Genomic DNA, 17,960 nt, shown 5'->3' on the forward strand with positions numbered 1-17,960 from the left:
ACGGTCAAGGAGTTGGTCAGGCTCGCCGCGACCGATTCACCCCCGTCGAGGATCCGGTCGTGGTCCTTGTGCAGTTCTAGAGTGCGGGAGTCGATCAGGCTACCACAGTAAGGGAACAACCTAGCGTCTACGATGCGGGGGATGTGCGCGCCATCCACTTGGACGGAGAAGTTGACCAGACTCTTGGCAGGGTTCACGGAGATCCCATACGCTGGCTGGCCCCGGATCATCACCTGCAGAAAGCGCTTGGCTTGGGCGAGGTCTGACGTAATGAGGAGGAAGTCATCGATCAAGCGAAGAAGCAGAGTACCGTCGGATCGGAGGAATCCCAGCACCTCCCGTTCCATCTCCGCGTAGAAAAGATTACACAGCAGACTGGAGAGGACCGAGCCCTGGGGTATACCGTTGCGCTGGCGGAAAAAGCGCTCTCCGAACTTGACCATGTTGTTCCGCACATGCTCTTCAAGAAGATCAAGTAGATCATCTGAATGCTTCTCCCATTGCCAGAATGTATCCACAAAGACAGTATTTCTTCGTTGGCTGGTGCCTCCTCTGCTGGCTAACTCTTCCAATTGCTGGGGACTCTTTGTTGGGGCAGCTCTACCCACCCATCTCTTCCAGGCCCGGCTTTGCCGCTGCTCATGAAGCGGCCACATATTGTTGAACTCGTCTGCCGGCTTCATCTCCACAAATTTCGTAAAATGATATGCTTCTGCAGAAACCACCTTGTCAACGAGACGGACCATACTTTGTTGTGGAATAGTGTCAAAGCAAGACTGGATGTCGACTTTGACGAAGTACAGCCGAGGTAAAGACGATGGACCGACAGCCGCCGGCTGTCGCGCGAGTAAATCCCTCTTGAACCTCTTCAGCCGAGAATGCAACTCTCCAACCGAGTTTAGGCACGAACCTAACTGGGCTGGATTGTGCATCTTCTCGAAGTTCAGCACACTGAGGATGGGACCGACCGTGGAATTTACAGTGCGTTTCGATGATGGCATCCGTCGTTTAAGATTCACAATGGGTCGGATACCAGTGGCTTTTGGTAGAAGGCGTAAGGACCCATACCCCAGTGTCCTGTGGCCCAGCACCCGTTGGGCTTCTTCCGGCCTCAATTCTTCGAACATAGAAGCCCGCAGTCCAGCTATCGGCTGCTCGGTCAGATTGCGCCAGACATCGTGTCGGAAATAGAACAACCTGTTTCGATGGCACTGGGATTCGGTGACATAAAAGGCTGCACGAATCAGGGGGATGAGAATGGACTCGAATAAGTAGTATATAAACTCATGAAAGAGTTCCGTGCGCTTCTGCAGGTCGGAGAGCGGAAGCTTATGATGTGATGGATCGACAAGTTGATTGCGGCCAGCAGCGGGACCGAGCCAGGATATGCAAGATATCTGCAAGCAATAATCGGCCCGTTAGCATGCATGACACGATGTCGATCTTGAGTATGTGCAAACAAACCTTAACGCCTTTGCACACTTCCTGGAGGGACAGATTTTCGTACCGTCGCATACGGACAAACCTGTCAACGTTCTTGAAAATTACACTCTGGTTGTGAAGTCTGTTCTGCCCGGCGCCAAAGAATTGTGGTGGAATCAATTTACGGATAACGGCTTGACAGTAGGCCGAGATGGAAGAGGTCGGGGTCGCATAGTCCGTCAAACTGGGCTTCAATACACTTGCTGGTTTGGTCGCCGGCTCCCCCGCATCATACGTGGGTATTTCGATATGATCGGGCTCTTTCTGACCTTCCGAGGTAGAGACACTCCCACTCAACGCACGTATTTCGAGTCCTCGTTCCTGGGTTGTCAGCTTCTCGGACGCCGGTGGGTTCGATTTAGCGCTCGATTGGGAATCCTGTGGGCCGAATTTCCATGGACCAATACGCTAGGTTCTTAGCTGATTGTATTGATTGCAGGGTCGCTAGTTACACTTACCTCTGAAGAACAATAGTAGTCTAACAAGTATCCGTACGGGCAGCGCTTATGACGATTGAGTAATTGTTGGACCAGCTCCAGCGCCTGTCCTTGAAGGCGCTTTGGGATTTTCGCCGGCTGGACTCGTTCGTTTTTCGCGATCTGATGCTCGGAGTCCGGGGAAGGGCGTTTCCGCTTCTTTGATTTGGCTGCGATCTCATCTTCACGCGAAGAAAACTTCAAGTCGTTCTCCGGGTCAGGTTTAAAAATGTTTGTCAGTGCGAACTGCAAGGGGAAAATGTGTTGCATGACGTGGACGGCCTTGGACTGCGAGGTGGACGAGGAGAATCGGTTGAGAACATCTACACCAGTTATCAGTATAATGATAGCGAGAAAGGGCTCTGGGGTTTACTTACGGTTCCCTAGGCCCAATTTTGGTTTTCCTTTGATGACAGGCATGAGCGGAGCGTAAAGCATGCGGTGACGGTTGAAAGCAATGGTACTGGGCGTCCGCCGATTTGACTGGCTCTCAGAACAGCAATCTGCCATCATCTGCTGGCCATCCTTAACCACCGCGGATCCTTTGCCAGCGGGGGGACGATTTGACTCTAAAGATGTTTGCTGTAGCTTCGTGTTGACGGGATCAAGTTTCTCGAGAGAATACCCTAGCCAATTACTCAGTCATGTATCACCCCCATGTGAGCCGATGAGGAACACATACCGCAGATCTGGTGGTATATGCCTTTGCGTGAGTCCAAGGCTGTGAAAATTCCACAATCGCACAAGAGATGCAGCATAATGGTTTCCCCATTATTGCCCAGTAATCCCAGAACCTCCGTCCAAGGCGCACTTTTGAGCTTCTGAACATTCTCATTCGAGAAGTGCGTCTCAACAACACTTCGAAAACCCCGAGTCAGAAGATGATGCGGCTTTTTCTTGGACTCGGAGAGGAATGGCTTCCAGATCAAAGCTATAGCACGGTCCACGAGCTACAGGACAAGTCAGCTTTTCTGCGAACATATCCATTTAATGCCCAGTAAACGTCATTCGCAAAGGAGTGAAATGTATGAAGCTAGGATGCAAGCAGATACAGCGCTGATGGAATGAAGGACGACAAATTCGGGTGAGAGGCATACCTCAGCTTGTGCACATGGCGGCCCAGTGTCTGTGCTCGCCAATTGAGACTTGGGTTGGGATTTGCGCAACGCAGCCAACTCTTGGCTTCGCTCATGATCACGAGCAGGGGATGGGTCTTGCGTGATTCCCACCAAAGTGGAATCGAGGAGAATAGCTAGTTCTCGGTGTGAATCCGAGCACGAGTCATAGGCGCCTTCTGCGGGATCCGTTCGGATCGATACGATTTTCCGACGGCGGGATCGTGAAACTGATGGTATTTGGCGCAAGAGGAACTGCCTCAAAGTTACCACTCTCTGGTAGTATAGCGAAATTACTGGGTGTGTGAGTCTGGTCGCATGGTCGGAAGAACAGCTACTTGGATTCCTGAAACCGGTGGAGGCCGTAGTGATGCGAGTCTGCGACGAATGGCCTTGCGCATGCTTGCCCTTCACGGGCCTCTTCCTCTTTTTCCCCATATGAAAGAAGACGAGATCCAATTGTTCCTCAGCTTCACTCGGACGACAGGCAGATCACCCGGCGCCTTTGCCGGGGGACGAACTATGAGGGAAGGTAGGTGACCCAGTCAACCAATGTAAGTAAGTACTTCTTGGCGAACGAGAGGAAGCGCGCGTTTGAGTGACGCGCCATGACACGCTACGCCTGGACCGCGTAGAAATTAAGCCAATCAGGAAAGATAAAGAGGCACAGGCTGTCTATCCCAGTCTGAGAAGAGCTTTTGCGACCAAGCGCAGCATCACCCCATTTTCGTGCTAATTCCTTCTCGTATACAGGAATAGACAGACAGTCAGGTACGGAGTAGTCTACAGTACTACTCCATCGTTACTAGTTAATGACTTAGCCACACAGCCTTGCGGTCCCTTTTTTCCTCCCCAGTTTGGCGATCAATGGGAGCTAATCCGTTTTGGGCGATCGACCAGAGATGAGGGAAGGTGGTGTTTTACAGTGAGACAAAAGAACCCCATCCTCCACTCTTCGATGCAAGCTAGTCCCCCAATGGAACATGTCTTCGGTGGTCAATTATTGAAGGGCAGCCGAGCTGGGGATGAAGTGCCCGTAGCAGAAAGGAGAAGGAAGAGAAGGGGGAGCCTTCCACCTATTGTTCGAAGCGAGCTCCCCGTCTGGAACGCGGTGCGATCCTGCAGCCTGCGAACTCTATTAGATTTAGGGTGCTGAGGCGATCACCTATTGTTTACATGAACCTTGTTCGGTCTGCGATATGTCTATTTTCTGCTCCGTAAAGTCCTAGCCCAGTGGGTGCCAGGGGCGCAGATCCTTGAAGGAAAAGACAAGAAGAGGAAAAGAAAAAAGACAATGATCAAGAATCCCATGTATGGCTCGAAACTGCCGACCCGTCACCTTTAGGGGATGATGAGAGGCACCGAGGATAATCCTCGGTACACACGACACCGTGTGTCTTGTTGAACAGCTCTTCCGAAAGTGAAGTACGATCCAGTCATGATGTATGGAATTGGTAACAGAAGGCTTGCTTCAGGTGCCTCGCTAACTAACGGTAACCATGAAAACCTTTTCAAGCGACTGCCGATCTCTGCCCCTACAGGCCCAACCGCGAGTGGTTGCACACGAGAGCATACTCGTCGTCGTCACTGACTGTTGTGGTGAAAGACAGCAGTCAGCAGCACCTATTACTACTATCTGTTTAGCAATGTTAGAATATTGACGTATCTCAATTGAAAGCTGTCTCTCGTAGCCAGCATTTGCAGGTGTCTGTCAAAAGGGTTGCGGATGCAAGAGGGCGACATCCGGCGGGCCGGCGGGTGGCTAGTGATAACCTAAGTCATTATTGATTGAACTCCTTTTATACATGTACATACGTACTCTGTTCTGAGGTTAACGACGTTCGATGCAGACCATCCTTCAAGCTTAGCGGAAGTAGCACCTGTCTGCTGCATGTTGATGTTGATCTGTCTACCTTTTTTCCTCGAGTGATTTACTACGTCCGGATGTTCGGTCAATTGAGGACAGAACCACGGGGGTTCATTCGGTCTTCATCTTATTTTACCGCCGCTTTTGTTTCACTGAGCAGAAGCCACGAGTGACAGGTTTGTAAGCATGGGGAATTGGACCCTCCCTTGGATGGACCAGGAGATCGAGGCTCCGGACAGAGATGGGACTGGGGCTGGTCACGAATAGTAGTCTAGGCGACATGACCACCCAATAATAATAGTATCACAATGAGGTTGTTGTCCGGCAATAATGACCCCAGATATCGCTCGTAGTAATCATCATAGCCATGGTGCTCGCACGGACAAGGATGGTCGGCCGTGCCAGATCCTTGGAACGACGGTGGTCTAGAAAGGTCGCCGCGCTAGGCTTGAGTACGTAGCAAGGAAAAACAGATTGGCGCATTGCGTCCCCACAACGTCAGCCTCGCGCTTCAATTTGCTCCCCTGAGCAGGTGTTTAGTGTTAATATAACGAGATTTGCAGATTGCTGGTGATTTCTGGTGTATCTTCCCTTTATCTGAGTTCCTTGCCCGGGAGGAAAACGAATGATCGCGGTCCTGAGATCCGCCTTGGGAAAGCAAATGTATCCGTAGGACATTCTCTCAACTGCAAGGAAGACAGACCAACGGACCACCGTCAAAGAGAAGCGGTGTGCCTCCGGGGGCATCCTGGGCCGTAAGAGACAGGGATCCCATCATTGTTCTGTCTCTACTCCGTATATCCTCGACGAGCCGAATAGAGGCTGACTAGCCAATAAGATATTAACATCGTCACCCGGTATCATGTTACCCACCTCGAATCACAAATCGTCTATAGCAGTCAGGTACAGTACGTCAAGCCTGTTCTCTGGACAATCAAGGCTGATGAACTTGTCCGAAGCTGACGCAGATATGGTGCAGATGCACACTGCAAATGAAAGTCATCGTTCTTCCATAGGTGAGCACCTTAGAAGAGCCTGCTTTGTATTCCAGTCACGAGCTGTTCGATATATGATACGGCAGTCATTTGGCGTGGGATTGAGTACATGTATAGGATAAGTAGAATACAAACGATCTGGTATGCTTCATTGCGTGCAGACCAGCTTGAATTATAGAATATAGAGTAGTAGTGTGTGGAGTACAGTAAATAACTGGATATCGGCAGTCCTCAATTGGCACTGCGATCGTTCTGCATGGCTGACCTCAGGCAAAATTCGTCTACGCAGGATACTAGTAGACTGGGGTAGTACGGAGTGAAATTGCTGGTGCCCCGTGTGCCACCCTTTACTTGTCTTGTCCAGACATTTGCTGTGCGACCGTGACAATAACCTACTGGGGCAGTTCTGATTGCGTTCAAGGCCACTGCCGAAATGGACCCATCTCTCCCTTGCGCCATCTTACTGTCGATTTTCAAACAGGCAAAAGCAGCAGCATGAAGCGGTACCGTGTTGGGACGGATGCGAAATCGACTACAACTTGCGAAGCTCGGGAATAGGAGTCGATCGCCGATGGTGTGGTCTTCAGTCATTTGCTTCGACTGAAAAGAGAGGGTCATAAGAGCCAAGCTCCGGAATCTGGAACCTTGATCTTATTGTGAAATATACTATGCAGGGTCACAACGCACATGAAAAGAAATCGGTAACATGTATTGCTTGTCAGCGTGGGCGTGGGGATCCTGAGAACCATATTGTACGAGTCATTTTCTAGAATCCTGCAGAGATGGAAGAAAAGGATACTATGCTAGCTATGATATACTGCCGCCTCAACTCAACACAATAGATTAAGACCCTTATCTTCATCAATGTACGCTAGTTGGAGTAAGTAAGCTCTTTTGAACGTACCCGGGGAAGATATATATGCATAAAGATGGACGTATTGACGAGACGCTTTTCGCACATACTTACCTTCAAGTATGCCAATTCTGAGGAGTTTAGGTCGAGGCAGATCGATACTTGTGTAGTAGTTCATCCAGCCCTTTGAAGAATAGGCGCACGGCGAACAAAGCTCAGCGGGGGAAGTGTTCCATGGAACGCTCGAAGGGACGACGAGTCCCAATCCGACTAACACCCACCACTAACGGCTGGGAATAGAGTTCATGTGCCGACTTCTTTATGGCTTCCATGCTCACTTCCAGCCATAGCAGCAGATCAACCGAATTCTCTCGCCTACCAAACCAACTGCGGTATATTCTCCAGCACTATCCCATCATCTGTCGGTGGTCAGGCAGATACCAGCCTACCTATCAAATCGAAGTGCGCACGGAGATTCCGCCACTGGACCCGTGGAGATGTTCGCAAATCGACTCATCGAACTGCTTCTCTAAGTCGGCCACACGTTGCCCCTCTAATCTGAGGATGAACTTCTGCAGGGCGAGACACCCAGAGAGGATGTGTATTGGGACTGTAGTTACAGATTCCTGAAGGCTGAGCAGACGGGCGAAGCAGGGATTAGTACTCCGTAGATAGATAGTTAGCCTATTGGATAGCCTCACGATTCTTGCTCTCTCATCCAGTCCTTCCATGGCCTTGTCTGTGGATTTCTTTCTGTTTTCAAACTCTGGTGGTTTGAAATGTCAAGCGAAAATCTCTTTTTTTAGGGGCCCTCGGGTTAACATTGTTATTATCATACGGTATCTATATTGGGTTTTCTTCGACTAGTTCTAGAATGGGGGGTGTGGGAAGGGGGAGGGGTTCTTTTTTTTTTTTAACCCCCTCTGCACACCCGTCACCCTTTCGTCTCAGAGTTCTGGTCAATTCCCTGGGTGGATTCCCCTCGCTTTTTACTCCTGATTATCCACCTTCTCCGCACCCACTCTCAAACCCAAGGTCGATTCTTGCCGTCACTAGTAAGTTCAGGTTAGTGAGTTGCTCACCAGTACCAAAAAATGCCGACGCATCCAGTAATCTGTAATTCTTCCAGTTCCCTGACCCTACCAAAATCAAAGAAAATCTGGAAACAGAAATAAAAGGAAAAAAGAGAAAAAAAGAAAAAAGAAAAAGAAAAACAAATACTAGAAGGAACACACGCACACACACACACACATGCACACCACAGTGACCATACCCTTCCAATCCATCAAACGGGGCATCTGAAAGTAGTCGGCCCACCTGCAGCCCTTCCCAATCGATAGAAAGCAACCTGACACTGGACTGGACACACTGGGTCTGGGCTTTTCCTATCGATTACTTGATGGGTACCGTTTGGTTGCTGTTCGTCATCCATCCATGAATGAATGAATCAATGAATGGTTTGTTTCTTCCCTTTTTTATTTGACTACCGTCTTACCCTGCCCTGCCACTTTGACCTCAACAAACCCCTCCACCTCTCGGCCCGCTTGCTACGTCTTCCCACACCCTCTTCCTTCTCTGGCTTCCATCATCACCCATCACCCATCTCCCATAACCAACCTACCCCCTCGACATCCCCTCACCCCTCACCCCTCACCCCTGCTCGACGCCGTGCAAACGTTTGTCCCGCCCGTCGTCTGACCCAAGAGGAATTGTTGCTGCTGTTGGTTTTCTCTCTGTCGACCTTTATCCACCTGGGGGTCATTGCTGACAGACGGCTGTCTCGCAGTCTGTTGTTCCTTCAGTCCCGTCCGACGACTTGCTCCGCTTCTATTTTGAGTCCAGCACCAGCAGCTTGACAAATCTTCCGGTCTTCGGGGGTACGGCTTTCGAATCGTCCCTCTCTGGCTTGTGGTCTCAACTCGTCTCAAATATGACGCCGTGCTCGGGTGGTACTACCCGGTGATGATTGCCTTATAGTTCTGGCCCGGTTAACCTGCAACCTCATCGGTGGCCTACCAGCGGCGAACAACGCATCAAGAGATTAGTACCTTTGACCTGGAAAACACCCACCCCTTCCCAACCAACTATTCTATTGGGTACTTGCTCCTTTCTTTTCGCATTAATTTTTTTTTTCTTCGTCCAGCCTCCCCCCTTACCCACCTCTGTTTGGGAAAAGGGCAAAGTCGAAGGAGGACAATCCCGCTGACTCTCTGCCTGAAGGATGCAAGATGTCCGGGAGTGATGTTGAGCACGCTTCCCGGCTCTTGGACGTCAGCCCGCGGCTATCTTCCTCGAACACCCACGATATTCACAATTCCTATTACGGTTCCCTGTCAAACGACCCTTACCACGTCTCCCTAGCCGCGCCCTCCTTCTCTCCTTCTCTGCCGGGCAAAACGTATCCCACTGAACCGAGTTTCACAAGCCTGCAACCTTACTCCCTACCTGCAACCCTTCCCTCCGACGATCATAAGGACAATTCTGGCCGATATTCGCCTGACCCTGACGACTTTTATCGAGCGCAACTGTCCACAGGCAATGGTACTGTGAATGGTGGTGCTGTGGTGGAAAACCAGAGTGACGTAACCGCAGAGCAGTGTCCCCATCTATTCCAGCGTGTTTCCTCCGTACCAATACATTCGATCGAGTCCCCCAGCGGGAGTGCGGGTCAGGGTCGTTCAGTATCCGACTCGTCGTATAAGGGCATTGGTGGTAACTCCGCTTGGGGCTCTTCCGCGCGGGCTTCGACGGCCAGGGCCAGGCAGACATCATTCAAAGACCTGATCAACAAGTTTAATAACAATAGCGACCAGGTTCTCCCCGTTCCTTCGTCACTCACAGCTGGATCACGGGCGCCGTCGAGGGCTGCTAGTCCTACCAGCCCAATAGGAGGATCGTATCGGTCGGGAGCTCTCCCTCGTTCGCGTGAGGCTCACAACACGGCCAATGCACAAGAGCTTCCCCGTTGGCATTCCCTAGATACCTTTGGCGAAGACACGTCGGATTTAGTTTCTCTACCCCTCCGATCAATTGACCTGGGCGGAAACATCCTGAACAACCGCAATTTAGATACAGATCCCCGACGTGCAATCTTCGGCGAGAAACTCAGCGTCGACACGGGGTTTCTGAGCGCTGAGTACATTGCCTCGCGTCGTCGCGGTTCTGAGGGGAATATTCTCGGCTCAAGTCCCGCTTTCTTAGACCACCTAGACCATTCGTCCGGTCCAACACCACTAACACCCACCGCATGGTACCTTGGACGTACCCCATTCTTGGAAGAAGTGAGTACAGGCAGCAGTCCGAACAATCACAGAAGAACACAAAGCGATTTCATTGGGACTTGGTCGGTGGAAGCGGCGGTGCAGCCTCCTGATTTCCACATGGCTGTTCCTGCCCCCTTGCAGTCTGGTTCTCAAACATTCCAAGAACACTCAAACGCTAAATCTCGCATTCCGATTTCATCTCACCGCCTTCTCTCAACGTCGGATTCAGACGAGTCTTCCACCCTCTCGAGGGCTGGTTTTACGGGGTCCGGAAGTCATTCGACGGTTCGAGTTCCCCTGCCACCGAAAGGCACTAGCCGCCTTCCCAAACCGTCGCCTAAAGCACAGCCTGACACGTCACACGATGATCATCATGTCCTGATAACACCACCACGCACTCATGCCCGGTCCCGTCGTCAGGTCCCCGAGAGCAGTGGTCTCTTGGAAGCTTACATAGCCGCACCTCCGCCAGCCAAATCGCCACCCCTCCGGAGCTCCCGACCTCGGCAACCCGTATCACATACTACCCTCCAAACTCCCCGGTCGAAAGTCGTTGAAACCGTGTCGAACTTCCAGAGGCAGATCAACCGTGACCGAGAGTCTAGGAACTCGCGAGCTCGGGATCGCCGATTGCCAGAGTTGGGCAATGTTGATTTTGCGACCCGACGCCAAAGGATCCAACAGGCATTCAATCGCACGGTACAGGAGAATGAGAGAAAGGAGGAGAAAGCGGCCGAGATTCGACGTCGAAACAAGGAATTGGAAGACACGAAAGGCACCGACGCCGTTGAACCTGAACCATCGCAGGCTGAGCAGCAAGACATTGGTGACTCTGCGCTGATGAAGGATGACCTTCCTGTCGCTGACGGAGCAGCGGGTGTAGGTCACGAGCAGTTAAAATCGGAGCAAGAGCTTGAAGAAACGCGGACGGTACCCCAATTATATGTCGATACAGATGTGTTCTTGCACGGGAAGCAAGCTGAAATCTTCGATGCGCATACAACCATGGATTCTCCAACATTAGGGCACCAGCCTGTCATTGCTGGTGAGCTGGAAAGTGACTGCGACCTTGCACATGGGGCTCCCGCGTCTGCTTCAACCTTGGAATCCAATGAGACACATGTCACCGCTTTCGACATAGAACCACAAGTCGACCTGATGCAAAATAAGCATGCTTCACATCGAGCATTGTTGAATCAAATCATGCACATACGCGAGTCGAGCTCCAGCAGTTCATCATGCGATGAACAAGATTGTAGCCTCTCCGAGCCTGACGACAAAGAGTCGGTGCCCATCATGCTACGGGATGCGCTGGGCTTCGATGACCATACAGACAGCAGCGAAAACCAGGAGCCATGCGAACTCTATACGCAACATGAAACAACAGACAACGAGATGTCCCACCGATGGAGTATTAGTTCTTGGTCATCATCTCTCCACAACCAGCATTCTACAGACGAACAGTGCGAGCGCAGTGTTGATGACATCCCGCCACCTCGCCATTCCGCTGATGAGAGTGAATTTGCAACCCAATCATGTTCTGCGTCGTCCTGTACGCGATCGGAGGCTGGTTACCCGCTTGCGAATCCATTGACACAGACATCACCACACGAATTAAAGACAGAGGCTGTGCCACAAGCCAATCTTTATACATTGACTAGTGCCCCTAGCTTAGCCAGGCTCGGGGGCTGGGATTCCAAGCGAGTCAGTCAGCTCTACATCCAAGAGATCGCTAACGGACGAGGGCTTGGTCTTCCCTTGCCGGCTATACGTGCTTCTCCGGAGCCCCAACAGCTAGACGTCCATACGAAGGGAGATGACGGGTCTGAGGACACGAGTTCGGTCCCTCGTAGCACAGATATGTCTGCCTCTGAGCAGACCAGATATGCAGCCAGTCTCGTCATGCGCGATGACTGGGAGCATGCATCTCCTTCCATCATGGATTGGATGCAGGTTGCTGCCGCGGATGGTTCAACCCCGCAAGGCGAACGAAGCGGTTCGGCGTCTAGACTAGACAATGCTCCCACGCCGCGGATGGACACGTCAAGCGCCCGGGACCCATCTCAGGAAGCGACAGAGGAACGCCTAGGACTGGCAATCAATGTCCAGGTCCCTCAGGACTCGAATTTTCAGGAACATAGCTCGACCCTTGATCATCGGCAAGCGGCAACCGACATCGCGCAGCCACCCACTCGATATGATTCAGCCGCCACTATCGCAAATCAGCGTTTCAGCACCTATATCAATGGGATATTCTCTCCCTTGGACCCTATTAATAGCACAGGGAGCAGTGAAAATTCATCTCTACAGCGGCTTGAACCGACGCTATCTCCGGAGACGCTGCACTCGTCCGCGACATCACTGGCACATTCAAGCTCTGAGCATCTCCAGTCGAAACCCCAGTCACCTTCGCCGGAGCAACGGCGGCTGAAGAAGCGACGAAACGTGATCAAGGAGCTCGTTGATACTGAGTACACCTTTGGTCGGGATATGAAAGTTGTTGACGATATATATAAGGGAACCTCGAGTTCATGTTTGGACCTCTCTTCTGAAGATGTCAAAGTTCTCTTCGCAAATTCCGACCAAGTCGTTCAGTTTTCTATGGCTTTTCAAGACGCCCTGAAAGAAGCCGCGAAAAGTGTCTATGTGATGCCCAAGTCGCAGAGATGGAGCAGCAAGCGCAGTGCGCGACATCGCCAAGCTTCAAGGAACGAGGACAAATCAGACAACACGGGCCTCTCGGACCATGAAAAGGACCAAATGACCTTCATTGGACAGGCTTTTGTGGCACACATTGGCTACATGGAGAAGGTTTATGCGGATTATCTCAAGAATCACGACGCTGCTAATAGAAAGCTCCAAACTCTGCAGCGGAATCCGAAAGTGGCGATCTGGCTCAAGGAGTGTCGTGATTGGGCTTCCGATCTCACGACTGCATGGGATTTGGACTCCTTACTGGTGAAGCCCGTACAGAGGATTCTGAAATATCCTCTGTTGCTGTCTGAACTTCTCGACTCGACACCCAATGACCACCCTGACCGGACAGCTCTCATTACTGCTTTCGAGGAGGTCACCAATATCTCTGTCAGAATCAATGAAATGAAGAAGCGTGCGGATCTGGTGGGCCAGGTGGTCGGACGTAAACGCAAGGAGTCTGACGTTCGGACCGGCTTGTCCAAAGCTTTCGGCAGACGCACCGAGAAGCTGAAGCAGCAAGTAGGACTCATCGACTTGTTTGAAGACAAAGAATACGACAGCCTATCCCAGAAGTTTGGAGATAACTTTTTCCAGCTGCAGCTCGTCATGCGTGATGCAGAATCATACACAAAAGAGGTCCAGAGTTCAATGGATTGTTTCAACGAATTTGTCGTTGCGATCGAAGGATTTGTTGATGTCGCGCAGTCGAATTATGTTGAGCTGGAAGGCAAATGGCGCGAGCTTAAAGTCTCTGTTCAGGCCATTATGACGGTGGCTTTGCCCGACCATGTAAGTGCATCATCATGCGTAGGAAGCATTGAACCTGTCGATCTCCATTACTAACAGGTGGCCATTCAATCCTTTAGCTTGCGGTGGTCCGAAAGAGCGTCATTGATCCGATGGTCACCCTACTCAAGCTTCACGATGGTCCCCAGAGAGTGATGAAGAAGCGCGACAAGCGACTCATGGACTATGTTCGCTTCAAGAGCATCAAGGATCGAGGGGACAAGCCCGACAAAAAGACCATGGAACAAGGGGAACAATTCATTGCCCTGAATGAAACCCTCAAGGATGAGCTCCCGAAGCTCTATGCTCTCACTGCCAAATTGATGGAGGCCTGTTTGAAGAACTTTGTGCAGATTCAAACCACCTGGTTTCATCAGTTGCAAAGAAATCTTGGATCCTTATTCGAGGCATTCCCAGAGGACATTCAAAAGATTGTTGAGAATTGGTCCTCCAAATTCAACTATGCTGAAGGGCAGGTGCTCTCGCTTGGAACCTGCAACGGATCCTTGCTCGCCGATACCATGAATCTTGTCAACTTCAATACGCCTTCGACCGGGGCAACTATCAGCTCGCCTCGACGACCTTCCACGGTGAATAGTGTCAGCACGCGGGTGGGCTCGATGGTTGAAGAATCGCCTAAGGCGTCTCAGGAATTCAGTATCGGCGGCTATGCTTTCCAGTCGCCCAGCATCGACAGCCAATCTCAAGTGTCTCTGGGGCGACGTAGGGCAGACTCGACTTTCTCCAGCCGTGCTCATGAATCTGCCGAAATCCCCAGAAGCCAAGTGCTTCAACAAGTCACCAGCGCATCAACAGGGTCGCTTGCAGCATCCGGCTCTAATACCGAGTCATTCCCGAGCCTGCCCAGATTGAGCCTTGACTCCCCATTCTTAGTCGATGTCATTGGCCCCTCCCAAACGGAGACCAGGGCTGATGATGAACAACATGCGTCGTCTAGTGGCCAGTACTCGAACTTCTTCTCCTCAGCGATGCCGATGTCGGATAATCCACAAGAGAACACACCAATGGATCCCGAGCCTCCGAAAGAGCCAGCAGTCCTTTTTCTCGCAGCCAGTATATACGAATTCAATATTGATCGCGCTCGAAGAGAAGCTGGTTACCCATATCTGACATATGTTGTGGGCGAGATCTTCGATGTCATTGCTGAGAAAGGCGAACTTTGGCTGGCTAAGAACCAAGATGATCCCGAACGTCAGGTCGGCTGGATCTGGAACAAACACTTTGCAAAGCTAACGAACTAGAGCACTCGTTCTGCGAGTCCATTTTGATTACAAGTCTTACAAGCCTAAGGAATCATGCTTTGGCGCGACGTTTCCCCAGGCGACGACTCATTGAAATCTACAATCTCATGCCTCCGCATGTTATACGCATCTATGATCTTACATGGTGGCACCTTTGATAGTGCGACATTGTTTATACTATTGATTTACTATTACCTGTCTTTATATCCCCTCATTGTTTTCGAGTTCAGCGCGATGGGTGGGGATTCCATGTTGGCGAATATTTTCTCCTTTACCTGGTCTGGAATTATGCTTGGGCGCTTATTATGACTGGATGAAAAGGTGGTGGGGTGGATGGTGGGTGAACTTCACGCCATGGGCGAGATTTGCAAACGGTCATTCCTGTTAAAGATTGGTGTTTGCTTCTGCTTCAAAAAGCTTGCATGCATGCCTTTGAAGATGTATTTGTTTAGATACCCCCTCGATTAAGACGAAGAGATATTGTTTATTGTTGACGCGATCTTGAAAGTAAAGTATGTAGTCCTGTGCTATCCCAACTCAGGACTCAATGTACAAATAAATATACGGCTTGAACGTATTTATACTACTAATAGCAACCTAACCTTATACTACGCCACAGCCAGTAACTTATGTATCTGCCTAACTTTGGCCGGGGGGAGGGGGGATGCTCAGCCACTGAGCAGTGACGTGCATGGCGTAGCCGTGTGGCTGATGAAATCTAGGTATCTCCTTGTTGGAACTTGCCGAGGATAACAAAAGGCCCCTCCCTGCCTTCACTCTATCGCTATGAAGTCGGGTCGATTCTCTCGTTAATCCTTCGTTCTTGCCTGTGGGACCTTCATTTCCCGCCTTATGGTTCTCAATCTGTAGCTTAATTCGACCTTACCTTCGTCTACCCCCACATTTCGCCTACTGCGCATGAACTAACTAGAGCCCACTCGCCGAAGTCCGATTAAGCTGTTCGACCTTCGATTCCTTCTGCATCTTCCGCCGCCGCCTTAGCCTGCCGCCTATGAAATCAAATCGAAACCACTAGAGAGAGCACGATTTTCATAATTAGACTCGCCCCCGTTTGACGACTATCAGGATTAACTGCCACGATTCACCGATAACTGCACCTCAAACAACCTACACCTCATTTCGAGACCCACCCGTGCGCATCGCCGTTGACCTGCATCCGCAGCAAAGCCAAAGCATCTCTTCCTCACAATTGGACAGCTTATACTCGTGCTTGAGCCTCCGTCGCATACGTGCTGCGTGGCTTTGTATCTTTTTCTGTTGCAAAATTCGAGCGTGGACGGAGGCTAGGTTTGCGGTGGAGATTTCTCTACTGCATCCGCAACGACACTGTGATTGGATTTAGTGACCAAGTATCAAGATGCGGGACGGTGGCTTGGGGGGCAAATTGGTGAAGAGGATGAAACGATTTGGGGATACTGTGAGTTTCTTGGGCTACGGTCATGCTCTTCGTGCTCCGTGTCAGGTATCTGGCTAATCGAGACGACTCCCGACTGTAGTTAAACCCTGATGATGCGTACCTAAGCTGTGAGTTCATACTACGGGCCCTTCTGGTAAATATTCAGTCGTGGCACCGAAATTCAACTAACTGGGACTTGTTCATGGATAGATCATGATATTCGATGTATGTTGTCCTTGACTCTTGCAAAGTCCGGAGAGATACTGACAAGGAATTTAGTAACCAGAGGAGACATGCAATCCTTAAAAGATGACTGGCTCACCGACAATGTTCGTTAATATCGTATTATTGGTCATTCATGCACATTGCTTGTAGCTGGATTCAGAGCTGACATGATATACCTACCTGCCTAGGTAATTTCTTTCTGGGAAGAGTGTGTTGGCCCCGGATTCTCTTCTCTCTTCGATTTCAGAACTGATGATATGCGCCAGATATCTCGAGCGCGAATTCCTCTCCCATTCCAAATCCGCCAATATCGTTCTCCTGCGCCCCAGCATGTCCTTTATGATCCTCCAGACCCCAGACCCTCGAACTCTCCGCGAAGCCCTGCCGGACTTTTCCCGCACTACGCACGTTTTCCTGCCGATCAATGACTGCCGCAACGTCACCGAAGCCGAGGGTGGCACACACTGGTCATTGCTGCTTGTATCAATTGTTGACGGCCTCGCTTTCCATTATGATTCCCTGCCCCCCGGAAACTTCTGGGAGGCGCAGGCTGTGACGATGAAGTTGGGGAATTTGCTGAATCGGAATATCCGATATGTCCATCTGGAAGACTCGCCCGTTCAGGAGAACGGAAGTGACTGTGGGGTGTTCGTCTGCTTGAGCATGCGGTATCTTTTGTTGAAGCGATTATTGACGGCGAATACGAACGAGAAAGTCAGTTTAAGTCTAGGCGGAAGAAAGGTGGATGCGAGATCCGGCAGGAAGGAAATTGCGCGGATTATTGAGGGGTTCAGGAAGGAAGGGGAGCGGCTACGGTCGTATGTTTTCCTTGATCACGATACCCAACGGGATACTAATGAATGGCTGAATAGGGCGAGTATGAGCCCAATGGGCCATAGGTCGACAAGTCCGCCCAGGATCGAGTGATGGGTGATGTTTCTGTATCAATTGAAGGGACAGCTTTAAGCTGCTGGGTGGACTGCATATTAATAACGAAAAGGCTCAGGAAGATAGGGAGAGGGGCGGTTAATGTTTTGGCAACCCGTTCCTCTTCTCTATTCCGACTTCACTATATTGTTAATTCATCATCCAACACACCAGCTCTGGGGGTGGAGGGTGTATGCCTGTTGTTTGCTTTGGTGGGGATGGATACGAGACGTTGAGCATGGCTGGCTGGCTGGCTGGCTGGCTGGATGAGCGTTCTTAACATGATCATCTTTGGCTTTTCATTTTGTGTTTGTTCAGTAATGACATGATACCTCTGTTCTCCCGAACCAGACTAATAAGCTATCTGAAATACATATAAAATGAGATATCACGGTTGACTTGGCCTTGTCTGTGCTTCGTGTCTTGGTGGTATAGAACTAGCTTCTGCTTCTACTGCTTCTATTGCTCCTACGGCCTCTTGCGCTTCTTCTGCAGACGGCAACTGCCCTCGTCCTCTGCTCCTTCCTCGAACAACACTTTCCCACCCAGCCAGCACCTTCCTCCATACTCTCTTGACATGATACCACAGAACAGC

General features: G+C 50.7%; 4 protein-coding genes across 4 annotated transcripts; 2 read left to right on the plus strand and 2 right to left on the minus strand.

Annotated features, from left to right (window-relative positions):
* Positions 1-1,860: 1,860 nt before the first annotated feature.
* On the minus strand, positions 1,861-3,511 carry BO82DRAFT_316347 (telomerase reverse transcriptase; the record flags this gene model as incomplete). The annotated part of the gene is made up of 5 exons (XM_025632579.1): positions 1,861-1,890; positions 1,941-2,281; positions 2,336-2,584; positions 2,635-2,908; positions 3,056-3,511. Coding segments are annotated over 5 exons (1,350 nt in total), but the record flags the coding sequence as incomplete, so codon positions are not given.
* Positions 3,512-7,098: 3,587 nt separating this feature from the next.
* BO82DRAFT_356926 (uncharacterized protein) lies at positions 7,099-7,584 on the minus strand. The gene is made up of 2 exons (XM_025635870.1): positions 7,490-7,584; positions 7,099-7,421 (listed from the first exon to the last, which is right to left on the minus strand). The coding sequence occupies exons 1-2, from the start codon at positions 7,504-7,506 to the stop codon at positions 7,241-7,243; spliced, it is 198 nt and encodes a 65-aa protein (XP_025489136.1). The 5' UTR covers positions 7,507-7,584; the 3' UTR covers positions 7,099-7,240.
* Positions 7,585-8,768: 1,184 nt separating this feature from the next.
* Positions 8,769-14,988, plus strand: BO82DRAFT_148215 (putative Rho guanyl nucleotide exchange factor). The gene is made up of 3 exons (XM_025630145.1): positions 8,769-8,884; positions 9,009-13,537; positions 13,615-14,988. Exons 2-3 carry the CDS (start codon positions 9,017-9,019, stop codon positions 14,794-14,796), a joined length of 5,703 nt encoding a protein of 1,900 aa, XP_025489137.1. The 5' UTR covers positions 8,769-8,884; positions 9,009-9,016; the 3' UTR covers positions 14,797-14,988.
* A 935-nt stretch (positions 14,989-15,923) lies between these two features.
* Positions 15,924-17,522, plus strand: BO82DRAFT_148264 (Ulp1 protease family protein). Its single transcript, XM_025630146.1, has 7 exons — positions 15,924-16,234; positions 16,314-16,341; positions 16,424-16,438; positions 16,493-16,542; positions 16,627-16,646; positions 16,705-17,256; positions 17,311-17,522. The coding sequence occupies exons 1-7, from the start codon at positions 16,175-16,177 to the stop codon at positions 17,363-17,365; spliced, it is 780 nt and encodes a 259-aa protein (XP_025489138.1). The 5' UTR covers positions 15,924-16,174; the 3' UTR covers positions 17,366-17,522.
* The last annotated feature ends 438 nt before the right edge of the window (positions 17,523-17,960 follow it).

The sequence above is a fragment of the Aspergillus uvarum genome, assembly GCF_003184745.1.
Source record: "Aspergillus uvarum CBS 121591 unplaced genomic scaffold BO82scaffold_51, whole genome shotgun sequence".
Taxonomy (NCBI): domain Eukaryota; kingdom Fungi; phylum Ascomycota; class Eurotiomycetes; order Eurotiales; family Aspergillaceae; genus Aspergillus; species Aspergillus uvarum.

Bases quoted from the DNA above. Each gene is read 5' to 3' on its own strand.
- BO82DRAFT_148215 (XM_025630145.1), top strand. From the start codon at position 9,017: ATGTCCGGGAGTGATGTTGAGCACGCTTCCCGGCTCTTGGACGTCAGC. The intron at 13,538-13,614 runs GTAAGTGCATCA...TCAATCCTTTAG, and splicing joins CGGTGGCTTTGCCCGACCAT to CTTGCGGTGGTCCGAAAGAG.
- BO82DRAFT_148264 (XM_025630146.1), top strand. From the start codon at position 16,175: ATGCGGGACGGTGGCTTGGGGGGCAAATTGGTGAAGAGGATGAAACGA. The intron at 16,647-16,704 runs GTGTGTTGGCCC...GATATGCGCCAG, and splicing joins GTAATTTCTTTCTGGGAAGA to ATATCTCGAGCGCGAATTCC. The intron at 17,257-17,310 runs GTATGTTTTCCT...ATGGCTGAATAG, and splicing joins GAAGGGGAGCGGCTACGGTC to GGCGAGTATGAGCCCAATGG.